The sequence below is a fragment of the Scyliorhinus torazame genome, chromosome 2, assembly GCF_047496885.1.
Source record: "Scyliorhinus torazame isolate Kashiwa2021f chromosome 2, sScyTor2.1, whole genome shotgun sequence".
In the NCBI taxonomy this organism is placed as follows: Eukaryota; Metazoa; Chordata; class Chondrichthyes; order Carcharhiniformes; family Scyliorhinidae; genus Scyliorhinus; species Scyliorhinus torazame.
The window spans coordinates 178,105,162-178,132,909 of record NC_092708.1 but is presented as its reverse complement, the minus strand read 5'-3'; the positions used below and the strand labels follow the sequence as shown (position 1 = coordinate 178,132,909).

The 27,748-nt window shown below is 44.0% G+C and overlaps 1 protein-coding gene across 2 annotated transcripts in view; it reads left to right on the top strand.

The window, feature by feature from the left end:
- Positions 1–27,748, top strand: part of vps8 (VPS8 subunit of CORVET complex) — a 1,010,867-nt gene that overhangs the window by 697,764 nt on the left and 285,355 nt on the right. For both annotated transcript variants that reach the window (XM_072480702.1, XM_072480693.1), the window contains exon 43: positions 13,737–13,905. In XM_072480702.1, the coding sequence (XP_072336803.1) occupies positions 13,737–13,905 (169 nt within the window). The remainder of the gene's footprint in view (positions 1–13,736; positions 13,906–27,748) is intronic.

The window sequence follows — 27,748 nt, the reverse complement described above, 5'->3', positions numbered from 1 at the left end:
CCTACATGTCTTGTCACCCTTTTGAATGGGTACCAGGCGGTGGGCAGCAAAAGAGATATGAAGACTTCTCAAACCAATTATGAAACAATGCCAAATATTCATACATTCCTGGAAAAAAGCTGCTCAAGATCAGAAAGAAAGTTGGGAATCCATCCATGAAGGCACTTTTAAGTCCCATTGCATTACTGATGCTGATTGTAAATGCCAGTTGAGGACTTCTCCTTGAAAAATCAAGATTCACCAACTTGCTGATGAATGTCATTCCCGTCTCTAGTTCAGAAGGTTCTGGGTGCAAGTCCCACTCCAGAGACATGAGCACAAAAAATTTGGCTAACATTCCCAGTGCAGTATCGAGAGATGCACGGGTGGGGGGGGTGCCATCTTTTTGATGAGATGTTAAACCCATTCTCCCCCCCCCCCCCGCCCCCCAGGTGGATGTGAAATATTCCACCATACTATCAAAGAAGAGCAGGAGACTCCTCCCCAATGTCCAGGTCAATTCATTCTTCAACCAAAGTTTATAAAACACAGATTATCTGGTCATTCTCACATTGCTGGGTTGGCATCTTGCTGTGTGCAAATTGGCAGCCGTGTATCATACATTACAACAGCGACTACACTTCAAATGGTATTGCATTGGCTGTAAAGTGCTTTGTGAAATGCACAATATAAATGCAAATCTTATTTCAGTGCAGAAAATTACATGATATATTGAAGCACTGTTGAACTTTAGACATGTACTTTCCAGAAGAAACTGGTGGTGAGCATTACTTTGATACTATTTTCTTAGATGACCATTGTCTTTCATGTTTGTTACCTAGTGTGTTGTAGAAAGTAATTACATCTTGTCTGTTGCTCACTGAGGTGGTTCAAACAATTTTTCTTTTGGGATATTGTCTTTGAGTGCCAATTAGAGCAACTCTGCTTCATCTCACTGCACGTGTCAGCACCTCCCGGGGGCTTGGTGAGAAATGGGGGAAAAGTTTTAATCACCTTCCCTTAATTTTATTTTGTTCTATTAAATGGGTATGTTAAGTCAAAAGTATTTATTGCTTTGGACTTTGATAGTTTATCATTCTGCAATAACTAAACATATCCGCCACAAATGCAGTCTGCTAGCAAGAAAGAAAGAATATTTGCTACATTGCTACAGCCTTTTTAGTGCTTTAAATCTTTTGCTCACTGTGAGACCTCCTGTACACAACCTGTTGTGTTGTTTGAGTGGAGCACGAATATTTAATAAATGAAAACCCAGAAATTCTGGTGAGAATGTTTGTATGCAATGTGTTGATGAAATATGCTGCAGCACGTCACTCCCGCTATTCACTCTCCAAACCAGGGTTCTGACTTCAGTTTTATTAAATTGCAAAATATTTGCAGCACCTCTATAAATAAAATATTGGTCCAGGAAGACTCGTATACCATGTTACTGTTGCTTCACTGCCTGTAACGTTCACAGGGAACTTCACTTATTCTGTGGACTTGAGTTCCCTAGTATGAATGCGTGGCTGCAAGTCTACATTCAAGGACTGAAGGTGTAGAACATGGCACTGAACTCTGAGCCAATTGGCACTATAGGTGCTTTTCATATTTCAGCTTGGGGAATGAATATAAAATGTGCAATTTTAATTCTTAACTCTACAGAGTTGTTAATTGCTTCAGTATCCCCTTGAGCAGATGAATCCTTACTATCAGAAGCTACCTCTTTGATTCATAAAAGGTTTGGAGGGTGTATCAAATGAATCAGTCGAGGACCCATCAATACAGAGCTGTTGCCAAATTGTTGAATGGTTGAAGGCATCCTAATGTTAGCTCTGTGTATCATTGGGGCAGATCCTGACCTGTTTAAAAAACAAATCTATAAAATTCTTGGCTGTGCTCTGCTCTCCTCCCCTAAAAGCCCATCAGGTTTATTTCTAGAATTCACACAAGATGGTTTAGCATTTCTAACAGATTGTGCATAAACATTTTTAAAAACTGCCAATGTCACAATTATTAGCAAGTAAAGATATACAGGAATGGAGGCATGCTGACTTGTGTGGGCCCAATAATTACACATGATAAATAGTAATGAAGAACATTAGACGTGGGCATGAGTACCTATTTTAGCATGGAATATCAAATTACCAAAGTAGAATAGAAATGATTACTAGGAAGTGAGGTCAGTGAGGCCAGACCAAGTAGACTTGAGTGGGTTTACTTCTAGAGAATAGATATGACTAAGAATATTGGGTACTGTACATAGCTGTCCTCTTCTGCTAGGAATCTGAAGTGACCCCTGAAACTTTCAGTGCCTATAGATAATAGGTTGAATGTGACAAAATATTGTGATCAAAGTGGAAGATGAGTTCTTTAAATTTAGATTTTTCTCATTGAATGGCTTACCAATAATCTTCAGATGTGTTCTGAACTGTCATCATGATGGATTGTGTCTTGACATCCAGTTTGTGAATGGGCGATATGAATTGTAAGTTGCCTGTTTGAAAGGGGACCAGCAGAGCTCTTTCTATTGTTTGGTGCTTTAGCACTCACTGGTGAAACTTTGGTTTTATCATTGTGACCTGTGCTTGCTCTGTAAAATATCAAATTATAGAAAGAACAGGCATTCATGGACAATTCCTTGAAAATAATTGAGATTGCGATTTTGAAAATGTAAAGATTGATTTCAGATACTTGTTGCAAAATTAGTAACATTCAGATGTCATCGTCCTCATTTCAAAGTTCCATTAGCAAACTGTTGTGCCATTTTCACTATTAATGTTTTCAATCCCTGTTGTTTGGTTTCACCTTTCATAGCACTAATAAACATGTTTTTTCTTCAGGTCCTAATGTCCTTGATAATTAGAGGACTTGAGCTGAGGTTCCTAGTGACACGGCCTGTTACTTTGTTAGCATGAAGCTCTAGTCTGTGGTTCAATCATTCTCACTGACAATACAACACATTTTCTATGTCAGTCAGTCAGTTGTAAGAGTTTTCCCACAGTAGGAGAGAAATTATGGGTGAGTCACAGCTTGCTAAAGATGTGCGAGTAGATCACATTTCCCCATCTTGTCCTCGGATGGTGAGTGGGGAAACGGAAGATCCCTTCACGCTGCTGAGACTTATAGAAGTGGATGATTGCTTTGCATGTTGAATTGCAGCTACCCTGTATTAAATAGGATAATGCCACCACTAAAGTAGTCATATGAATGTCATATGAATTTGAATGCTATCTTCCGCTTATATCACGAACAGAAATTGTTAGGTTTTCATACAAATCAATTTGTCATAAAAATCAAATGGCAGAGGAAAAGGATAAATTTTCAAAGTCTTTGCTTATGATTTTCTGGTCCACACTCACAGCAGACTGAGTGTTCCACCACGGGCAAAGGACATGTAAAATTGGCCCATTAAATATCTTCAGATCCATGGTGTGAATGCGCAGTCAACAGAGAGATTCTCAGATTTGTCACTCATCACTTGCCTGTTCAGGCTTGTTTATGAAGCTATCTTGAATCACTGCTGCCGATATCATATTCTCTTTCTTACTATTTTAAATGTGTGATTTCATTCTCTGGAAACAAAAGTGAACTTTAACAATTATCTTCTGACACATATAGCTGTACCTACTGATACATATAGAGATGCCAAAGATTGGAATTTAGATGGTGTGACCAACTTTATGCTTAGGGTTTGACCACGGTAATTCAAGCTGTCACAGCTCTATTTCTGGTGGTTATCAGTTATGGTGTTTGAATGTACAATTTCTGTGTTCAGTTATGAGATGGAAGAGCCCATAAAGTTGAAACAGCTTGGAGCCCCCTTACCACAGCTCAGAGCCCCTGAGTCCCGGCTCAGAGACCCAGAGGCTCGAAGCTCTCTTGTGCCCAGGCTCGGCCCCCTTTGCCCTAGCTCAGCATCCTTGGCTCGGTGCCACCACCGCCCCGGTATGGCACACACCCGCCCCGGCTCGGCGCCCCCTCCTCCGTGCCCCGGCTTGCTGCCCCCGTGCCCCGGCTCACCCCCCCCGGCCCAGTGGCTCCGTGTGCCCTGACTCTGCGCCACCCCTGTGCCCCAGCTCAGAGCCCCCAGCTCGGTGCCCCCCTGCCCCGGCTTGCTGCCACGGCTCACCTCCCCCCGTGGCCCGGCTCGGCGCCCACTTGTGCCCTGGCTCTGCCCTACCCCTGTGCCCCGGCTCTGCGCTACTCCTGTGCCCCAGCTCAGAGCCCCCAGCTCGGTGCCCCCAGCTCGGTGCCTCCCCTGCCCCGGCTTGGTGCCCCCCTCCACCGGATTGGCGCCTCCCCCTGCCCCAGCTCGGTTGTCCCCCCGTGTCCCTGCTCAGCTGCCCTGGCTCAGAATCGTCAAACTCCAGTTGTGGGGCCAAGAATCCCACATGTCATGGCCGCAATTCTCCCATTGGGAGACTAAGTCCCGACGCCGGAGTGAAAACCAAAGTGCTTCACTCCGGCGTCGGAGGCCGCTCCCAGCCCCCTATTCTCCCGCCCCCGGGGGGCTAGGAGCGGCGCCGTGTCATTTACGCATGTCGCGTAAATGACGTGGCCGGCGCTGCGTAAATGACGTCATCTGCGCATTCACAGGTTCACCGGCGCCAACCTGCGCATGTGCAGTTGCCGTCCTCCTCGCGGCCGCCCAGCAAGAAGATGTCAGATGTATCTTGCGGGGCAGCGGAGGAAAGGAGGTCCTCCTTCAGAGAGGTCGGCCCACCGTTCGGTGGGCACCGATCGCAGGCCAGACCCCTTTTGAGGCCCCCCCCCACCCCCGGTGCAGGAACCCCCCCCCCACAGCGTTCCCGCGCTGTTCCCGCCGGCAGCGACCAGGTGTGGACGGCGCTGGCGGGAATCTGCCGTGTTGGACAGGCCGCTTGACCCATCCGGGCCGGAGAATCGGCGCTCGCCCGTTACCAAACGGCGAGCGGCGATTCTCTGAGCGGTCAACCGTGATTCTCGCCGCGCCGGTTTGGGGGGGTGGGAGAATCGCGTGCGGGTGCCGGAGCGGCGTGGCGGGAGTCGTGCAGCGCCCCAGCGATTCTTTCACCCGGCGTTGGGGGGGGGGGGGGGGAGAGAATTCCGCCCCATGTTTTTCTCACACTCCAGAACCATAGTGCACGATGGGCATGGGAACGGGTTGGAGTGAGAGTCACATTTGTCAGAAGCCAGGTGAGAGAACACTGACATTTTTCTCTGGCACAGGAGACGGTAGGGTGCTTTTGGTTTATTGAAGCAAAAGGACCGAGTTAGGGCTGAGTTTTGGGGTGGGGAACATGAGGAAAGTAGCAGGGTGCTGTCTGGAAGCCTGTAAGGAAACTTTGGTCCATTCGGGCAAAAGTAATTATTTCCTGAACCTCCCCTTCAGTCTCGCTGACTCAGGTACTTCAGTTTCTTTTTGCATAACCCCACCAATTTAAACACATTTTACAACAACTTTGCACTGTTGCGCTTTTATAACCCCAGTGTGTGTTTAACCCGTATACGATGGACAAATGATCACACAAGTTTGTTTAGTACATCGATAGTTTATTTGACATACACAAGATTGTTTACTTAATTAATCGCACGTTCATGCACATTGGACTATAACTAACACACTTAAACAACCTTGACTTAACTTCCAGGTGACCCGCAGATACAGAGCAAATAAGGCCTTATCTGGTTCTAATAGTCTGGCGGCGACTGCAGTTTTTGTAGGTAGTCTGTGTTCTCTGTTGTCGTCTTTCTGTGGATGGCGTGGGCTGTTGGTCTTGGCTTGTGTTGGTAGCTGTCGATGCTGCAGTCGAGAGAGAGCGAGTAATGGCCTGCGCAGTGCCTTTTAACCGGCTTGGATTTTCTCTGCCCCTTTTGTGAGCGGTCTCTGGGTTGTTGTCAATCAATTGATCTGGGCTCCATCCCCCTGATCGGTCAAGTCCAATCAGGCGCTACCATATCGATTTTGGGGTGGGTATTCAGTGGCAATGTCTGGAAGTGTTCAGAGCAGGGTCTTGGATGCCACTGTGTCTGGTAGACAATGTGATTGACAGGATAATTCTATTGTTTGTGAGAAGACCATTTAATGGCATTTTTCCTGTGTTAGTTTCTGCATAATCTGAGCTACAGTTTGTATATTTGCAGGCTGTAGTCTGTCTGTGTTCCAGCTTGGTCAAATTTCCCATCACTCTTTGTGGGCGGCCATTTTAAATGGCCATAGTACAAATACCTTTTCTATCTCAGGTACTGAGCAGGGAAATTGGACTGCAACAAAGAATTGTTTTTCACATAATGCTGTAGTTGAGTAAGCAAGTTTGCATTATGATAAGGAGAGATGACTACACTCCAATATAACCATTGTGAACTCAGGATCCCCTTTTGCAGCATAGCAGCATCTATATTAGGTTCAAATTTAGATTGATGTAACTTGGGCCATTTAAAGTAAACCTGTATTGTGTTTAGCATACTACTCGGACTCTCAAAACATCTCATACAGTGATTGTGAATGTTTTTATTTAATGTGATGAATGTAAGAGATTCAGATGTATTATACTCTAGGTATTTGGTGCAGTAAGGGATAAAAGCCTGGGTTAGTGTGTGTGTGACTGCTGCAGTCATGTTTCAAAAGAAATCCTAGTTTGAAAGACAACTAAGATTTTGGGAACAGGAGTGCAATTAAACTATCATAAAAAGTTTTGTTTGAATTAAAGGGGATTCCCTGTGGCATAAATTAGATCTCAGCTTGGTAAGATGATGTTGCTACTGGGTGGAGCTAAGTTATCAGGCATTTTGCAAAAGCAGGCCAGTGGAGTTCTCGATGAAGATATGAACAGAAGTCAAGCAGTTTCCTCTCTGCAGTTCAGTTAAAGATATGTCTGCAGACAGAAGAGCAATGTGGCTGGAAAAGTGAACAAATCAGCTGAAACAGCTTCTGAAGTAATATAGCCAGAGTTTCTGCATGGTTCTGACAGAAGTCGGATCTTTTCTTTAATGCGAGACACAAGATCTCCAATAACATCTCTGTACAGCCGGTATTCCTATGTGCTAATGGTAGTTAGTGGTTTGCAAGCTGAGATGTTTTTTCTTGTTGTTTGAGTTGGAATAAAGACAGCAGTTGAGGGTATTATTGTATTCACTGTATTAAGTAGCATTGTTTTAAAGGATAATTGTAAGCAATTATCTGGTGTGATGGTAAAGATATTTTAATACTGTGCTAGTAATCAAGTTTGTTCTAATATACCATATCACTATTTCTTCGTGAAATCACTCCTGGAACAAGGTATCCTTTCTTCACAGTCTTACAAAATTAAAGTAAAATATTGGGGTTTCCGTCTAGTGTCCTAACCACTGTTTGGATCTGGTATGGGATCGTAATAATAACAAAAGACAATCAGCATTTTACCGCAACATTTCACAAACAGCAACAAGACAGATTAGCAGATTTGAGTGGAGGAATATTAGTCAGATCCCCAGAAACATTTCCTGTCTTTTCTGGAATAGTATCACAGGATCTTTATTGGCTGCTTCAACAACCAGAACTGTTAGACGTTTTAGTTGCTGTGAAATGAAGAGTCTAAAGTTCTTGTTCCTTTTCACCAAACACCATTTATTTCACTTCCACAGCCTCTGCACAAAACTCTTAACAACACATCACCTGACAGAGGCCACCTGAAGCCCCTTTACATATCAGTGTCAATTAATGGATACTTAACATAAATGAGACAACTAATTGCAATGTCTCTTAACCCATTACTTAACAGTCTCCCCTTCCTTGGAGAAAAAAAATAATTAGGTGAAAACAAAATTTCAAGAAACTCAAAAACACACACATGCTGTGTCCCCCACCCTTTTTTTTGTTTGGACGAGAAAGAAAAAAAAACAGTCAGAGAAACAAGCGCCCTACATTAACCGTATCCAAAAGTTTCTGTGAACTCGCCCGTCTTTTCGTAAAATAGTCTGACAGTTGATAGCTCCTGTCGACCCATTTAATTTTTGTTATTTCCCCTCTGTCCAACATCTGCTTCAAACTTGCTATGTCTATCCGTAACCTCTTTTCATTGACACTTTTTGTAGAGTGCACATTTTCCCACAGGGATTTATTGTCAATGTGACAGTCAATAGGTATATTACCCAAATCCCCTAATCCCAACATTTCTGTCAGTATCATACTTATATAAAAAGCCATATCCACCGCCTCTACAAGGCTTAACGTCTCAACAGCCAAAGTGCTTTTTACCACTCTCCTTATTTTCTTTGTTTCCAACACAAGTGGGCAACATTTACTATTGTTCCCCAAAAGGAAAATTATAAAACCTCCTGTGCTTGAAACCCCATCACATAAATTTGCGTAAGACGCATCACTATAAACTATGAGTTTCAAGTGCTAAAGGTCACCTAAAACCAGGAACTTCAAAACACATTCCTGCATTTTTAGTTTGACCAACGCTTTATTTGCTCTTATGTCTTCCACTTTGGGATCATTCATTTTTGTACTCAACTCTAAGACATCAAAACTCACGTCCAGTCTAGTCTGTCTACCTAACCAGTTCAGTTGCCCAATTAAACTTTGCAGTTGCTCTTTTCTATCTTTGAAACCAATGCGTCTTTTTGTGAAACTCGGCCACGACTAATTGCAATTGGGGTGATGCTTTCCAAATAAGATTGCTGACGTAAAGTTGCCCCTAACTTAGTCTGTCCAATTTCCAGTCCAATATATTTAAATGCACCGGAAGCCTGACTTCCAACTCTGAATTCTTTCCTCAAACCAGAGATTACAATAGCTTCAAAATCACTAGTCCCTCCCCACAAAAAATCATCGACATGCATCATAAAAATGCCAGAAAGATTTCCTTTACAGTGCCAGTAAAACATTGCAGGATCTGCTTTCAACTGGCAACAGCCTAACTTTAACAAAACTGACCTTACCGAAAAATATCAGACTCTAGATGCATCATTTAATCCATATACACATTTGTTCAACTTCCAGAGTACCCCTTCTGTGTTTGCTGCTGCTTTAGGAGGACGGAGAAAAATGTCTTCAGGAGCGGATGCCCCTGCAAAAAGGCAGCTTTTATATCTATAGATTTGCATTCCCATGCCTTTGTGGCTAATAGAGCCAAAAAGATCTTTAAAATAACCTTTCCTGCTGTAGGATAATCTACCCTTAAATCCTGATCTTCTAAGTTTTCTTCAAATCCCCTTGCCACGAGCCTGACCTTTGCCTTATAAGTTCCATCCAGAAAACCTTTTCTGTGCAAATCCATCTGTGGGATAGAGCTCTTTGTCCCCTATCCGGTACTTCCGTGTATACCCCAAATTCACTCCAACTATGCAATTCTTGCTGTTTAGCTTCTTTCATAACTTTTTCATCTAATTTATTTCAAGCCACCAAAATCTCACGCGCATGTGGGCTTCTACTCCTATTAGTATTCGTAGTCTTACTCATGTTCCGAGATCTTGACAAACTACGTCCCCTCTCCCGCCTGGTATTTCGTTCTGTACTGCTACTGCTTGATCTTTCCCTTCTGCTGTGGGATGTCCTTTCAATAGTTCTCGACCTTTTCCTGCGGACCTGTTCACTATCTGAACTGGCACTGCGTTTCTGTGCCCTCCATTTTTGAACTTCGTTTTCCCAATCCATTATCTTGACTCCTTCCCCTGAATGCTGTACATTCAACCAATGTTTATACTTTCCAGTGGCCTTCCCTGCTCTACTAATAACAGTTGCATCCTTCCATTGACTAGACCCTTCAGGCAGGTATGTCACTTTTGTACCAACTTTTGGCAGTTGCCCTTTCGGAAAAATGGCCTGTTTTAATTCACCAGAAGTGTTGTGTTCCTCCACAGAAATCCTGTCTATATCAGTTAATTGGTCCTCATAGTTCTGTAACACATGCGTATCAGATGACTCTGGTTCCTCGTCATGTCTGTCTGCTCTGTCTAAATTTGAAAATTTGTAATCTGTACCCATTATCCTTGATGAATGATAACAGTTTGATTACCATGTTGCAAAATAATTGTTTTGCCATCTATGCCTATGATCTTCCCTGGGCCTTTCCATTTATTAGAATTGTTTCTCTTATAGTATACCATGTCTCCTTGCTGAAAAACGGCATCTGATGGCTGTACGTTATGTCTTAAAGCTCTGTGAATTCTTTCAGAGACTTCTGCTTCCAAAAAAGCTTTTCTACTGCTATGTAATGCATTTAAATGTTCAGCAAAACCAGAGCTAATTGTAGTCCCCTCCCAAGCTGGAGGCAGGTCATCCAAAATGGACGGAATTTTAGGATTTCTACCAAACACTAATTGATAAGGACTATAGCCCCCGACCATCTGCAATGAATTATTTGCATGTACTGCCCATGCTAAAGCTGAATTTAGCCTGCAATTTGGCCGATCTGCCAAAATTTTCCGAAGCATGTCATCGGAGACAGCATGATTTCTTTCACAAACACCATTACGAAATGGGCTTTCTGCAGCCGTATTCATAAACTCTGATATTCATGTTTTCACGCATATCCCTAAACTCATCATTAGCAAATTCTCCCCCATTGTCCGTAAGGAATTTTGCCGGTGGACCCATTCCTGTCCCTATCCATTTTTCCACGATTTGATCCAGAATTACTCTCTTTTCTTTACTTCGTACAATCGTTGATTGACTAAATCTGGTTGCTAAATCTCCAAAATGCAAAATAAATATATTATTTGCTTTATCCCAGATCTTAAGGTCCATGGCCACAATGTCGTTAAAATCCCTGGCCAAAGGTAGGGTTACTATCGGTCGTGCTGGTGTCCTTCTGTACTTCCTACAAACTTCACAGCGGTCACTAACCTGTTCTATCAGTTTAATATAGTCGTCATCCCTTACCCCTGCATCCTTTAATACTTTTTTCAGCCTCCGAGGAGACGGATGTGCAAATTGCCTCTGCAGTTTTAATACCACAAGCTTTGTATCAGCTAAAGTCCCATTTTCAACTGCCATTAACACATCCTTAACCACTCTACTTGAAAAATTATTTGTCAGTAATGGAATACAATAGTGTCCCGACTGTGTAAATTGTAAGTCCACAGTCTTTCCAAAAACTGTTGCCTTATCCTGTTCCATATCCAGTTTCATGTGTGCTTTCTTCATCGATGGTCAGCTCAGAAGCAAAGGTACCTCACTTGATACAACATCCGTGCTAATGAAATGATTCACTCCGGCAATATTGCAAGGGATCACCACTCTTTTCAGTGACTTCAGAGTATTATCATCCCCAAACCTGAAACTTGTGGAACTTTCAAATTAATTAACCTTGTTACGATTTTCAGTATTCAAAGAGTCCAGGTAACATTTTAATCAGTCAATTCCACACACAGTAGATGTGCAGCCACTGTCCAATACAGCACAGTTGAAGGATTCTGCAACCAACACCCTCATTACCGGCGTAAAACTGCTTGTCAATAGGACAATGCTTTCTTTCTGGTCACTATCTTTTTCCTCTTCTGACTCTTCCGTGTCATGTGTCGCTTCAAACACCCTATCATAATGAGTTGGACAGTTGAAAGCATAATGGTGTTGAGAGTCACATTGACAACATCGATTTGTCATGCCCCGTGCATTTCTGGGGTTCATTTTCCTATTGTAGGTTCTAACTGGGTTTCTGTCTTCATAATTTCCTTGTCCCGGTCTCTGTCTATAGTCTTGAGCCCTGTTCATAGCCATACAATTTTGCCATCCTGTTACTAGTGTATCTTCTGTCTTATTGCAGGCTGACCTATTTGGGTAACAAAGCCATCGGAATCGAATGTTTCCCCAGAAACCTTTGTAACGCTTTTGTCATCTGTTCGAATAAGGTATCCTTATCAGTAAACTGAACTCCTGTCAAAACCAGGAGCCTATCCATGTTGCTCACTCTAGCACAGTCAAGTAATTTAAAGGCCAACACAGACTGTGGAAATTCCAGATTGTGTTTCTGCAGCCTTTTATATAGTCTGCCAAATTCCATTATATAGTCTTCCATGGAGATATCCTCCATTTTCCGGAACTTATCAAAATCCGACCATGCTTCATACGCACTTAACAAGTCATCTTTCTTATAAATCTTATCCATATTATGTAATAAAGCCTCCAGACCTTCTGCTGAGTCTAACTCTTCCAATTCCAGCTCAGAAAGCACTTTAACTCGGATTTTACTGCCATATGGTAGAGAAAGAGCCAATGCCATACCTTGTTTTCTCTTTCCCAAAGCAGTTACTTTAGTCCACATAACTACTGCACTTCTCCATTGGTCGTACGATTCCCTTTCAGAAAATAAGGGAGGATAGTCATATCCAGCCATCTTTAACCTGGGTTCAGCCATGTATCTTTTTTTTTTTCCTTCTCACTCACTCCTTGGTTTGATCAGGAAAAGTTGTATCTTTTAAACCTTCACATTTGCACAGCAAATACAAATCCCCTGCTACCATTGTTCGACGTTTTAGTTGCTGTGAAATGAAGAGTCTAAAGTTCTTGTTCCTTTTCACCAAACACCATTTATTTCACTTCCACAGCCTCTGCACAAAACTCTTAACAACACACCACCTGACAGAGGCCACCTGAAGCCCCTTTACATATCAGTGTCAATTAATGGATACTTAACATAAATGAGACAACTAATTGCAATGTCTCTTAACCCATTACTTAACAAGAACAGTTTTGCTTTAACATTGTATTCAAAGGTTGTCACCTCTAACTTTGCAGAACACTCACTTGAGTGTGAACCAAGATGAAATGCTTTGGTAAATGCAGTAACCCAGGTATTTATAGCAGTGAACTAGCTACCTGGACTTGGGGAGTTCAGATCATGGCAAATTGTGAATTGAATAAACCAGGTTGTGTAAAACAAAATGAGAAAGCAGTTGGGTTGTTGTAAAAACCCAACAGGGTCATTTGCTGTCCTACAGTGAGAGGGGGCTGACAGAAATTCTGGTCTACAGCACCTTATGACTCAGTGATTGAAAAACCAGGCAAGGCAATAAAATTCTGTTTCATCCATTTCTCTGATGTGTTGGGTCTTCTGGATCACATACAGGTCACTAACACTTGAAATAGTGCAACACTATTTTATTGAATCATTAACTGTTTAAACATACTTAGACTGTGGGTGAATACGATACTAGCTTTAACTAAAGACATTTGCCTTGTCCTAACCAGTCGATGCACTCAGCACATGGTGAATGTCTGTGTTACAGGCTGTGAGCTCTGTCCTCCTAGCTAGCTGCAACTCGAATGAGCGGGAACTCTGATGCCCCCTGTCTTTCTAGTGCGTGTGCTCTCACTGGTGATTGTCTGCGGTGGTGTGTGTTGGTTGGTCCCACTGTGTGTCCATCAGTGTGTGTCTGCATCATGATATACTGGTGTATGTTATGACAATCTCAAGAATTAATACACCCTCCTGTTCCTCGACCCACAAAAAAGCTTAGCATTTTTAAATGAATTGCTGGGCTTACTCGATGAGAACACAGTTTTTTTTTAAAATAGCTTATCTGACTGACTGGTGGCTGGTGAATCTCAGATTGAGCCCTCAGTTGCCTCGCCCACTGCCCAGATTGTGCCTGTTAAAATACATAGGCCGCAGGCACAGTATGGATCCGGTGAATGCCAAGCTATCAACATTTTAATCCATGCATAAGCCACTCTTGTTGGATACAAGAGTTTAAAGTTCAGGCTTTTATGTTTTGTAAACTGTTCACCCCGAGTTAACCATCAGTCAGTGATGAGAAATTCTGTTCATCTGTGTTCCTTTCACTTCCAGCTGTGGCCATATCTACCACTCTCAATGTCTCCAGAGTAAAGACTGTGGAGTTCAAACTGAAGGACAGACGAGGTGGACCTGCTACAAATGCAACTCTAGTAATAAAGGGGGAAGACATAGGGATTTGGGGTCAGAACTCAACAAAAGCAGAAACACTTCTCTGGCACAGGTAAGATGCTGTAGAGCAATAATGTTCCTTCCATTAAACCAGTGTTCTTCAAACTTTTCTTCCGGGGACCAATTTTAGCAAGCGGCCAAACTTCGGGACCCAACCTGGCCGACCTTCGCGACCCACGCCGGCCGACCTTCGCGACCCACGGGGGCTAACCTTCGCGACCCACGCCGGCCAACCTTCACCACCCACGCCGGCCAACCTTCGCCACCCATGCCGGCCAACCTTCGCGACCCTCCATTTTCTCTTACCTTCTTTGCTGCTGATAAAAATGGAGGAAATGGCAGAGAGGGCACATTGGGGCTGGGGGGGGGGGTCCTTAATTCCACCTGGGCCGGGCGGCTGAACCGGACAGAGAGGGGGAGCAGCCCCGCCGAGAGGCCGGTGTGTTTGGGGTGGGGGTGGGGGAGCTGCGGGGCCGCCTGTCGTTCGGCAGCGCGGCCCCGGGATGAGGCGCCCCCAGGCCCAGGACAAACCCAAAACAATTCAGCACCGAGGCTTCGCTCACCACAAACTGCAGCCGAAGCCCCGGCCCCGCTCCCCAGGCAGCTTCTCCGCTCCAAACCCCGCCTCACACAGCCCGCTCCAGCGTCCCCGCCTCGAACAAACCTCGCCAACAGCGCGCTTCCACCGGGGAGGGAGGGAGAGACTCTCACACTGAGACCCCTACCAAAAACAAAGCAGCCGCACTGATCATTGCATGCGCAATGCGGCCGAATTTTTTTTACATGTTCACGGCCATTTTAATGGCCGCTTGCAGCCGGCGTTATCAAAAGCCAGTTGCTACGTGGGGATTTGCGCAATCGGGAGCACCGCGAAGGATGGCTCCGCGACCCACCTGCGGGTCGCGCCCCCCGAGTTTGAAGAACACTGCATTACACGGCCAGCAGCTGTGCCCTTTGTAATATAATGTTGTTTCCATTATCAATGAATGTATTTTACTGTTCACTTCATCATTAACTGAGCCACACGCTGCAGTTTATACTGAAGATACATTTTGTTTATTGTAATTTTACCAAGATTTCAGTAAAGTGGAATCGTAGAGACCTTGAATGCCCAGGTTAATGTCCATTTTAATCTATGAATAAGGCTTGGCGATATAACTTTGATTCTCCATTCCATCACGCTGGCAGGATTCTCCTTTACCGCTGCAGTGAATGGAGATTTGCCTAAGCGCCAAATTCTTTGTCCTCGTTGCAGCAGGGTAGCGAGGCAGACTCTCAATGGCGAACACTGCCCATTAGCTCAAATACCATTTTCCAAGTTTTGAGTAATTCATTTATATATATTACTCATAGCACATTTTCTACAGAAAAATTGAATATTAGAGTATGATAATAGTTTTCCCTGCGAAACTAGGTGAAGTGTTGGAGATAGTATTTTGAGTTCCTCAGCCTCGGACAAGGATCTGGTCATTGACTGCTGAAGAGAGTAAGTTGAACTGAATGAAGAAAGTTGCACAGAGACAATTCTTGTTGGCTATTTAATGACAAACACACAATTATAAAATTCAAATACTTGCATTAATGGAAAATCCGTTAAATAACAGCTTTTAGGAGACTGGCTGGTCACTGCACGTGTGTGGCTATGAATGTGTTCATGAAATTCATGAGTTATTTTTAATTAATACAGTTAGAGCCTAACCAATATAAGAATGTCAGAAATAGGCTCAGGACATCCTACATATGGTGCATATCACCATATGTCGACTTTTTAAAATTCAAGATTTTAACTGCAAAACTAAGAATTAAAGCATTGAAGTGATTATTTTGCATAAAATAGACTTCTTAACTATTTCCGAATTTTAATCTCTAACAGTTCTTATTACGACCCCAGACCAGACCCCAATAGTAGCTAGGATACTGGACAGAAACCACAATATTTTATTTTTAGTTTCTAAAATTTCTAAGTTTCACGAAAATGGGCCACACTGTAGCATGGTGGTGAGCACAATTGCTTCACAGCTCCAGGGTCCCAAGTTCAATTCCCGCTTGGGTCACTGTCTGTGCGGAGTCTGCACGTTCTCCCCGTGTGTGCGTAGGTTTCCTTCGGGTGCTCCGGTTTCCTCCCACAGTCCAAAGATGTGCAGGTTAGGTGGGTTGGCCATGATAAATTGCCCTCAGTGTCCAAAATTGCCCTTAGTGTTGGGTGGGGTTACTGGGTTATGGAGATAGGGTGGAAGTGTGCGGTTGGGTAGGGTGCTCTTTCAGAGAGCCGTGCAGACTTGATGGGCCAAATGGCCTCCTGCACTGTAAATTCTATGATAAGATTGTGAGGAAAAGATACTTCACTCCAGGAGTGATTTCATGAGAAATGGGGATATGGTAGATTAAAACAAACGTTATTACTAACATAGTGTTAAAATATCTTTAACATCACACAAGAAAATAATTAAAAATTACCCCTTAATGCTGATCAATACAGTGGCACAATAACCCTTAACTGCTATCTTTATTCCTACTCAAACAACATAAAAACCATCTCAGCTCTCAATACACTGTTATAAACAGTTATCACTTGCTGTACAGTAATGTTTTCTGAGACTGTTTTGAGACTGTCAGAACCATGCAGAAACTGTGGTTGTATTTCTTCAGACAATGCTTTTCAGCTTGTTCCAGCTCACCTTCTAATCAGACAATTCTGAACTGCTTGGAAAGGAACTGCTAATCTGTCTGCAGACATATCTTTAACTGAACTGCAGTGAGAGCAACATCTTCTGCTCCCAGCTCCATTGAAAATTCAACTAAACTGCTTTTCTGCCTTCGCTCCTCCCAGTAATTACATCATCTTACCAAGCTAAAATCTGATTCGCTTCTCTGGGTATCTCTCTTAATCCAAACAAAACTGCATTAGCCCAAGCTTTTATGATGTTCTAATTGCACCCAAGGCTCCCAACCTTTCAAACCAGGATTCTTTAAAAGCACTACTGCAGCAATCACACACACACTAACCCAGGCTTTTAACCCTTACTGCACCAAATACCTAGAATACAATATATATGAAATTTCTACATTCATCACACTCAACTCTTTTGAGACCCTGGTTCACTCTCCCCCGACCCTAAACATTTTAGATGTAACCTATTGCTGCAATTACCCTTTTTGAGCTTCAAGAGGTGAATAATTACAGTGCTTTGGCTACATTATGCGTGCCAGAAAATGTAAGGCTATGTCAGAGCACAATGTTACATAGACAGTTAGAGATGGAAGCATAGAATATTACTTCAGAAGCTTCTAAGTGCAACTTATATTAGCATGGATAGAGGATTGACTAACTAACAGGCAACAGATTTGAGATAAATGGATAATTTTCAGGTTGGTAAGCTGTAACTAGGGGAGAGCCACGAGGCTCACTGCTTAATTATTTACAACTATGTTAATGACTTTGACAAAGGGACAGACTTTATTGACCTCAAATTTGCTGTGAAAACAAAGGTATGTAGAAAAGCAAGTTGTGAGGAGAACGCAAAGGGTGGAATTCTCCAGCCCTTCCCGCCAGTGGGATCTTCCAATCTCGCCGATCTTCCAATCTCGCCGATTAAATTTGGCGGGACCAGAAGATCCCAATGGCAAGTTGTATTTCTCACGGGAAAACTTTCTGTTGTGGGAGGGTTTGAAGGACTCTGCCCGAAGAATCTGCAAAAGGATGCAGATCTAGGTTAAGTGAGTGGGCAAACCTTTGGCAGATGGAATATAATATGGAACAATGTGAGATTGTGCACTTTAATAAAAAGAATAGAAAATCAGAATATTATTTAAATGGAGAGAGACTAAAGAATGTTGCAGTACAGAGTGATCTGGGTGTCATCGTACATAAATCACAAAATGCTAGCATTCAGCCACAGCAAGTAATTTGGAAGACAAATAGGATGTCGGCCAAGGAGGATGGAGTACAATAATATGAACGTTTTGCTACAACTGTATAGGGTATTCGTGGAGCCGCATTTAAAGTACGATGTAAAGTCTTGGTTTTCTTATTTAAGGAGCAGTACACTCGCATTGGTGGCAGATCAGAGAAGGTTCACTAGTGTGATTCCCGGGATAAAGGGGTTGGTTTACGAGGAATGTTCGAGCAGGTTGGGTCTGTACTCTTGAAGAATGAAAGGTGCTCTTATTGAAACATGGAAGATTCTGAGGGGACTTGGGTAGATGCTGAGACGATGTTTCCCCATGTGGGGGCGTCTAGGACGAGGGAACACAGTTTCAGAATAAGGAGTCTCCCATTTAAGACAGAGTTGGGGAGGAATTTATTCTCTTGAGAATCATTTATTTTTGGAATTCTGTTCCCCAGAGAGCAGTGGGGACTGGGTCAGTGAGTATAGTCAAGACTGAGTTTGACAGATTTTTGTTCTACAAGTGTTATGGAGTACAGGCAGGAAAGTGGAGCTGAGGCCACAAGCATATTCTGGCAAAGCAGGCGCGAGGGGCCAAACGGCAAACTCCTGCTCCTAATTCTTCTGTTCTTGTATGAAGCAGTCTTTTATCATCCAAACTCGGTACAACGGAGTTTTGTTTTAGCCATTGCTTGTGCAAAATGTATCCTTGATAGTCGTGAACTCACTACACATTTTGAAAATAAGGCAATTGTCCAATTCAATTAGGCTCCTGTCTTGTGGTAGCATTTTACTCTTAAATACAGCCTGACCGAGGGATTGATTGCATTAGGTTGCACTTTGCTTTGAAGAGTACGTTAGTCAGAAAGAACATCCAATGTTTTCCAGGTGAGTGACTAATGAGAGTAGTTTAGTGAAACTCCAGAAGCTGAAACAATGACAAAGCTCTGTCACCTCACCATGTCAGCCCACACAAAACAAATGAGTGTTTTTTCCTCCAAATTAGGTGCTTATACATAGAGCTGCTGCTCTTCTCATCTCTGAAAACTAAATTGGAGCTTTTCTTGTCTGTTATTTAGCAGTTTATCTTTAATACAACTGGACCTAAATCGGTTGTGAGCAAGGGAAAAATAAATAATTATTTATCAGATTATTGACCAGGATTTTGCAGTACGCATAATTGTGAGGTTTTCAGGGGAACAGGAAACTGGACCCTGAGCTTGCCAGACACAATTAAACAGGAGTTTGTCTTTTGTAAAAGGTTAATGCAACATCTTACCAGCTGACGGTGAAAATCTATTGCAAAAATCCACACACATTTATCTCACAACTGATGCACGTAATGCTGTTTCGCAAAATTACTTCAGACTCGCCCCACATTTACTGAAATATTAAGCTTCTGTAATTTAAGTAATCCTTCACAGCCCAACAGATGAGCTAGAAATGAGAAAACAATCTGCATTGTATGTCTGGAAACATGTTTTATGATCTCACACCGTACAAGAGGGAAAGGCTCCTGAACTGAGGCTATGGAGACTCGAAAGATAAACCAGGGATTGAAGAAACATCACCTGCAGAGCGATTCTGATCCCAGCACAACGCTTATTAATATTTTGAAAGTATCTGGAGATCACCACTTCACATGAACCAGCTGTGGTCCTGTGGCAAGTACAGCAAACAGGGAGCAGGCAACAATGCTGTCTCCACCTTATGTACAACAAGCTTGTGTATTGCCAGCCTGAGAGCAACTATAGCCACCACTAACATTGCTGAAGGCTGATTTTTCCATTCTTGCTATCAATATCCTCAGCAGTATTCATTGATCAACAAAAATTAAAATGTTATGCACAATATCAAGAAACATGCGTTGGCATCTGGTTGCTTGCTGTGATGACGTGCCTCACTGGAACTGCATCAGGAGCTGTATTGTGGGAGTGGAATGGAGGAGTCCTTTGTACATTCAACGTAGAGGAAATATGAAGCCATTCTTTTTAACCATGTTTACCCTTTCCCTATACCTAGTGCTCAGAGGATATTGATTTCCCCATGGTTAGGGAGAATCAGATATGTGGTATTGCATTGACCAGCACATCACATATTCTTTATGTAGGTTTTGTCAGTGTGGGTAGTTAGCAATATGAAGTTAAAGGACATGGGCGGGATTCTCCGCTCCTGGGACTAAGTGCCAACGCCGTCGAATTTCACGATGGCGCGAACAGGGCCTGGGCACGACCTATTCTGGCCGCCACAGGGGGCCAGCACGGCGCTGGAGCGGTTCACGCCGCTCCAGCCTCATTACGCGGCACCAAATAGGCGCCACGCCAACCCGCGCATGCGCAGTTGGGGCAGCTCATTCCTGCGCATGTGCAGTTGGGCCGCACCATCCTGCGCATGCACAGGGAACCTCTTACGCGCGCCGGCCCCTTACCAACATGGCGCCGGGGTTCTGGGGCCGGCCGCGGAAGGAGGTAGGCCCGGGGAGGGAGAGGCCGGCCCGCCGATCGGTGGGCCCCGATTGTGGCCAGACCCCATCGGAGGCCCCCCCCGGTGAAGGAGCCCCCTTCCCCCCCCCCATAGGCCGCCCCCCCCAGCGTTCCCGCACAGTTCCCACCGGCAGCAACCATTGGTGAACAGCACCGGCGGGACTATCATTTTTTTCGCCGCCCCATTTGGGCCGGTGAATCGCCACTCCGAGCGGCCCGGCGCGATTCTCGCTGCGCTGTTTTTGTGGGGGGGGGGGGGGAGAATCGCATGCAGGTGTTGGGGCGTCGTGGCGCGATTCGCGCGGCGCCCCGGCGATTCTCCCACTCGGCGTGGGGGGGAGAATGTCGCCCATAATTAAGAGCCGCAATTGGAATCATGACCTAAAGAGTTCAAATTTAAAAGGTGTGTGGATTCTGTCCTATCTCTCAGCTTAATTTGGAACATGTTTCTCCCTTGGCCCATCTGTTTATTTTAAATTATATATATATATATCTGAATAAAATTATAGTGTTATTAACAGCTGTGATGCTGAAGTGACCTTTATTAAAGATGCTATTGTGGATGATCATTTGCGGTTTTTGCACTACAGTGTAATAAAAGAACTGATCGCGTATATTCCCGTTAAAGCATGAGTCACATGTTTGAGTATTTAGAATTAGCTATAATTGTTAGTTTCTGCTTTCTTTCACGCCCCTTGATGAAACAGCGAAAAATATTTTAAAGCACCAACATTTCAACCTCATTTTCTTTCTCTCCCCCACTCCCCGTCTTCACCCTCTCTGCCACTTTATTGTCTGAGTCTTCCTTCTGTACAACCCTTGCAACTTTACCACCTCTCACTTTTCCTGATGTCAGGAACAGAAGTTGTTTATGGGCCCACCTCCCCCTCACTCCTGTGTATTGATGTAAATTTCCTGAGGATCGGAATCCCTAGGGATACTATTTTTAGGACTCGTAAGTGATAGGAAACATTAAACAAGATAAAATATAAGTGCTAATCTAACCTTATTGAAAAAGCAAAGCACCATACTACATTCGAGACATTATTGTTTTTGCAATGCAGCAACATGCATGTGATGATTGAAACTTTGCATTCCAAGTGGTTACACCAGCTGTATATCTCCAAACTCAAAATAACCAGCAAAAAAAAAAATTAACTCTGTAAATTTTGGAAGGAAGAAGAACCATTGTTGAAATTTGGGAAGAAATTTGAAATAAAACTCAGGTATTTTAACATTTTATTTAATCGGAAGATTTTAATAACACTAATGATGTAAATTTGAGCTCAGTACCTGACATAGCCATGCTCACCGAATCATTACAGCTAATGTCTCTGGGATGTCCCACTGACAGTCCAGACCTACCATAAGTGGGGGTGGGGGGATGGAGTTACCTGGGATCCTGGAATTCTCGACATTGACTCCAGACCTCAAGTTAGCTCATTGCATCAGGTCATACATGGGCAAGGTAACCTCCTGCGAGCTACCAATTACGTCCCAACCTATCCAATGCATAAATCAGTATCCTTGGAAGAAACACTGAGGGTGGCAGAGGCATTGAATGTACTCTGGGTGGGGGACTTCCAGGCCCATAACCGAGAATAGTTCAGTAGTGCCATTACTCGCCGAGTTCAGAAGGACATATCTGCCAAACTGGCCCTGCGGAATGGCAGGGAGTCCCCCGGAATCAGCTATAATCTCCCGTGGGACAACCAAAATATTCCGGGAGCACATCAGCTCCTGGCAAAGGTGGCAGGACCGACCACCAGCCAATCACAGATCATACTCACGTACCGCTTGACCTTCCTTACATCAAGGTCGAGCTGTCAGCCAATGACCATAAAACCATAAGACATGGGAGCAGAATTAGGCCACTCGGCCCATCGAGTCTGCTCCGCCATTCAATCATGGCTGATATTTTCTCATCCCCATTCTCCTGCCTTCTCCCCATAACCCCTGATCCTCTTATTAATCAAGAACCTATCTATCTCTTTCTTAAAGACACTCAGTGATTTGGCCTCCACAGCCTTCTGCGTCAAAGAGTTCCAAAGATTCTTCCCCCTCTGGCATTCCTCCTCAACTCTGTTCTAAAGGATCGCCCCTTTAGTCTGAGATGGTGTTCTCTGGTTCTAGTTTTTCCTACAAGTGGAAACATTCTTTCCACGTCCACTCTATCCAGGCCTCACAGTATCCTTGTAAGTTTCAATATGATCCCCCCATCCTTCTAAACTCCAACGAGTACAGACACAGAGTCCTCAACCGTTCCTCATACCACAAGTTCTTCATTCCAGGGATCATTCTTGTGAATCTCCTCTCCAAAGCCAGCACATCCTTCCTTAGATACAAGGCCCAAAACTACTCACAATACTTCAAATTGGGTCTGACCAGAGCCTTATACATCCCCAGAAGTATATCCCTGCTCTTGTATTCTCGCCCTCTTGACATGAATGCTAACATTGCATTTGCTTTCTTAACTGCCGACTGAACCTGCACATTAACCTTAAGAGAATCGTGAACAAGGACTCCCAAGTCCCTTTGTGCTTCTGATTTCCTAAGCATTTCCCCATTTAGAAAATAGTCTGCCTAAATTCCTCCTTCCAAAGTGCATAACCTCACACTTTTCCACATTGTATTTCATTTGCCACTCCTAGCTTGTCCAAATCCTTCTGCAACCCCCTTGCTTCCTCAATACGACCTGTCGCTCTACAGATCTTTGTATCATCTGCAAACTTAGCAACAGTGTCTTCAGTTCCTTCCCGATCATTAATGTATATTGTGAAAAGTTGTGGTCCCAGCACCTACCCCTGAGGCACACCACTAGTCACCGGCTGCCATCCTGAAAAAGTCCCCTTTATCCCAACTCTCTGCCTTCCGCCAGTCAGCCAATCGTCTGTCCATGCCAGGATCTTACACTTAACACCATGGGCTCTTAACAGCCCAAGCCCAGGTACCAGCTGGCATTCCCTACGCCAGGCACCTACTCCCTCAAGCACTGACTCGACAAAGGTCATTTGATGGAAATATCCAAATGTTCCCCAGACCACATGATCAGTGCTTCTATCACAATTTTAGGATACGGGATAGCAGATTTAAAACAGAGATGAGGAGAAATTGCTTCTCTCAATGTGTCATGAATCTGTGGAATTCACTACCCCAGAGTGCAGTAGAGTCCAAGACATTGAGTGAATTTCAGGAAGAGATAAACAGTTTTTTGATTAGTAATCGGTTGAAAGATTAGGGAGAACGGGCAGGAAAGTGGAGTTGAGGTCGAGAGGTGATTGTATTGAATGGCGGAGCTTGAAGAGCTGAATTGTCTACTTCTGCTCCCATGTTCTGATGAAGGCGATGCCCACTTGAGCTGCAGGACTGGAGGCAAGGACACTCCCATGAGCCAAGGTTAGCCTCGGCTGACATTGGCCGGATGCTTCTATAGTGATTAGTTAGTGTTATTCATATTAATTAGTGCCGATTGAGTTGGAGGTAACAGGGTGGACTGTGGTGCAGCTTGATTGGGATTTTTCAGACTCAGTCACAGAATTGAATGGAAACAGGTTAATCCCCTCTCACTCTGCGTCACACTGAATCAGTATTCACAGTCAGTGGAATATGACTCAAGACCAGGTGAACAGCTTGATCGAAAAGCTCAATGGAGTATTACGATCTTAGACAAGACCCCAACCAGTGCCTAGGATACTGGATAGAAACCCCAATATTTTAATTTTGTAAGATTGTGAGGAAAGGATACTTCGCTCCAGGAATGATTACACGAAGAATAGGGACCGTATTTTGAAACAAACTTTATTACTAATATAGTATTAAAATATCTTGAACATCGCACCAGAAAATAACTTATAACTAACCCTTAAGCAATACTACACAATTCAGTGAATACATTACCCTTAATTACTATCCTTATTCCCACTTAAACAACAGAAAAAAATCTCAGCTCTCAATCTAATATTAAATACCAATGGCACATAGGAGTAACTGCTTTACAGAGGTATTCTTTGAGAAAGAGAGATCTCTTGACACTGCTTTAAAGAAAAGATCTGAATCCAGTCAGAGCCATGCAGAAACTCTGGCTGTACCTCTTCAGAAGCTGTTTCAACTGGTTTGTTCACCTTTCCAACCACACTGCTCTTCTGTTTGCAGGTGCGCTGGTTTCCTCCCACAGCTAAGAGAAGGTTAGGTGGATTGGCCATATCTTTTTATTAAAACAGTAAAAAATATATACAAGGCCAAATGGTACAAACACAAATTTTGTGTAGGAGAAACAGGGTACCCTCCCCTCAGTACCAACGTACGACTTTGCGCTGGAGAGACCAGATACCCTCGCCTCTGTACCAGCAGAAGGGAAAGGAAGGGGGGGTGGGGAGAGAAGGGAAAGGAGGTAGGTGGGGAGGGACGGAGTCGGAGTGTTGCTGGCAGGTGGGGGGGGGGGGGGCAATGGGACACTGCCTGAACTACCTACAGAGGCGGGGTTCTCTTTCGGTGGGTTGGTATGGACTCGGTGGGCTGAATGGCCTCCTTCTGCACTCTAGTGATTCTATGATCGCATTGAAACTTTTATAGCCCAAACGTTATGCAATACTTTAAGTTCCCAAAAGCTTTGTTGTCTCTCAAACTAGGATTTATTTTAAAGCATGATTTCAGCAACCAAACACACACTAGCCCAGGCTTTTAACCCTTACTGCACCAAATACCTATAATATAATACATCTGAAATCCTACATTCATCACAGTAGCAAAGCCCTATAACTTCATTCTGCTGCCTTTGTAGCTGCCAGTCCCACATGTATTACGTTGAACAATATAAATAAACCGCACCGAAAAAGGCCATTTGGCTCAAATTGTTCGTGCTCTGACGTAACTTCTGTCGCTGTTTCTCAGAATAAGTCCAGCCCAAGTAACCACCGTAAGTGGTGAGGATAAACCCTGGTTTGATGAAGAGTACAAAGGGAACGTAAGCAGCAGCACAAGGCATGCCTGAAAATGAGGTAGCAACCTGGTGAAGATGTTACACAGGACTAAACTGTTAAACTACAGAATCGTCATGTGGTTGAACTAATAGATCTCACAACCAGCAGATCATTTCAAAGCTGTGGAGTCCTGCCGTATCCACTAATGGATAGTTGAGCAGCTAATTGAAGTAGAAGAAGACTCCGAGAGCATCCCCATTCTCAATTATGGTAAAGCTCAGTATTGGCAGGGAGGGGTGGGGCCCTTAATTGGCTGGAGTCATAGCTAACACAAAGGACACTTCAGCAGTCAAGGGCATTCAGCCTCTGATCTCCGGGTAAGCGTTCTCCAAGGCGGCCTTCAGGACGCGCAACAACGCAGAATAGCCGAGCAGAAACTTATAGCCAAGTTCCGCACACATGAGTGCGGCCTCAACCGGGACCTGGGATTCATGTCACATTACATTCATCCCCCACCATCTGGCCTGCGAAATCCTACCAACTGTCCTGGCTTGATGTAATTCACACCTCTTTAACCTGGGGTTACCCCATCTCTGGATCTGTAAAGATTTAATCACCTGCTAATGGTCGCATTCCAAGCATTGTTTGGCATCTTTGAATTTGTCTATATATGTGTTTCTGGAACATACCTCTTCATTCACCTGAGGAAGGAGCAGCGCTTCGAAAGCTAGTGATATCGAAACAAACCTGTTGGACTTTAACCTGGTGTTGTAAGACTTTGTACAAAGGAAGATGGTCATGGTTGTTGGAGGCTGTCCATCTCAGTTCCAGGACATCACTGCAGGAGTTCCTCAGCACAATGTCACAGGTCCAACCATCTTCAGCTGCTTCATCTTTCCTCCATCATAAGGTAGGACGGATAGTTGGCTGATGATTGCAAAATATTTAGTACTTTTCATACATCCTCAGATACTGAAGCATCTTGCAGCAAGAATTGCACAACCTTCAACCTTGGGCTGATAATTAACAAGCCACACAAGTGCCAGACAATGACCAATCCAACCAGAGTGAACCGAATCATACACATGTGGTGTAATGGTAATGTCACTGGACGAGTGATTCAGAGACTTTGGGGACACCGGTTCAAATCCCACCTTGGCAGCTGGTCGAACTTGATACAAAGTTTGTCTCAATACTGGCGACCATGACAATTCGAATTGATTCTCATAACAGCCCAGTTAGAATTGCACAGACCTGAGCTGAAACTTCTCCGTGAAAGCCCAAATCAGTGGAAGTAAAGTTGACTCCAGAGGAAGTCTTACAGCCTGAGAGTTCTAACTGAAGGTAGATCCTAAACAATCCAAACCACTTTATGATTTGCAACACCTCCCGTTCGAAGAAGATCAACACCTACAAAGACCACAACCTCAGGAGAGAAGATGGACTTCTATCGTTCCCAGTTTAACCCTTGTTATTTTAAACCTTTCCTACCCCTCTCCCGTGTGAGTCTAGATGGAAGGTTTTAGGGGAATAATTAGATTAGCAATCCATTGTTCTATTTTTGCCTTGACACATTTACCTCTTTTGTTATCAATACAGGTTTTTTAAATGTTGTATTTACAAATCTGGTGCCTGTAAGTCATTGGAGCAGTCGAGAGTCAAAGATCTCATGGAAATATACAAAGTATTGGTGAATTCACTTATGTTGGGACTCGAGGGCCCTGGGGCTGGAATTGACTGCGCACTAGCCGAGGGTGTCGTAACACCACACACACCACACCACACACACAGACCCTCCATCATTTAAGCTTTGTAATTGGGTATTTTTATTTATTCATTTACGGGATATGGGCATCCCTGGTTAGGCCAGCATGTATTGCCCATCCCTAGTTGCACTTCAGGAGGTGGTGGTGAGTTGCCACCTTGAATCGCTGCCGTCCTTGAGATGTAGGTACACCCACTGTGCTGTTAGGGAGAGTTCAAGGATGTTGCCCCAGCAACAGTGAAGGAACAGCGATATATTTCCAAGTGAGTGAGTGACGTGAGGGGAACCTCCAGGTGGTGGGGTTCCCAGGTATCTGCTCCTCTTGTCCTTCTAGATGGCAGTGGTCATGAGTTTGGAAGGTGTCTCAGAAACCTTATGAGTTACTGTAGTGCATCTTGTAGATGGTACACAAGGCTGCCACTGTCCGTCGGTGGTGGAGGGTTTCAATGTCTGTGGAAGGGGGAGCAATCAAATGTGCTGCGTTGTCCTGGATGGTGTTGAGCTTCTTGAGTGTTGTTGAAGCTGCACTCATGCAGGCAAGTGGAGAGTATTCAATTACACTCCTGACTTGTGCCTTGTAGATGGTGGACAGGCTTTGGGGGGAGGGGGGGGTGGGGGGGGGGTCAGGAGGTGAGTTACTCGCCGTAGGATTCCTAGCCTTTGACCTGACCTGGTAGCCACAGTATTAATGTGGCTAGTCCAGTTCAGTTTCTGATCAATGGTAACCCCCAAGATGTTGATTGTGGGGGATTCAGTGATGGTAATGCCATTGAATGTCAAGGGGCAGTGGTTAGATCCTCTCTTGTAGGAGATGGTCATTGCTTTGCACTTGTGTGGCTCG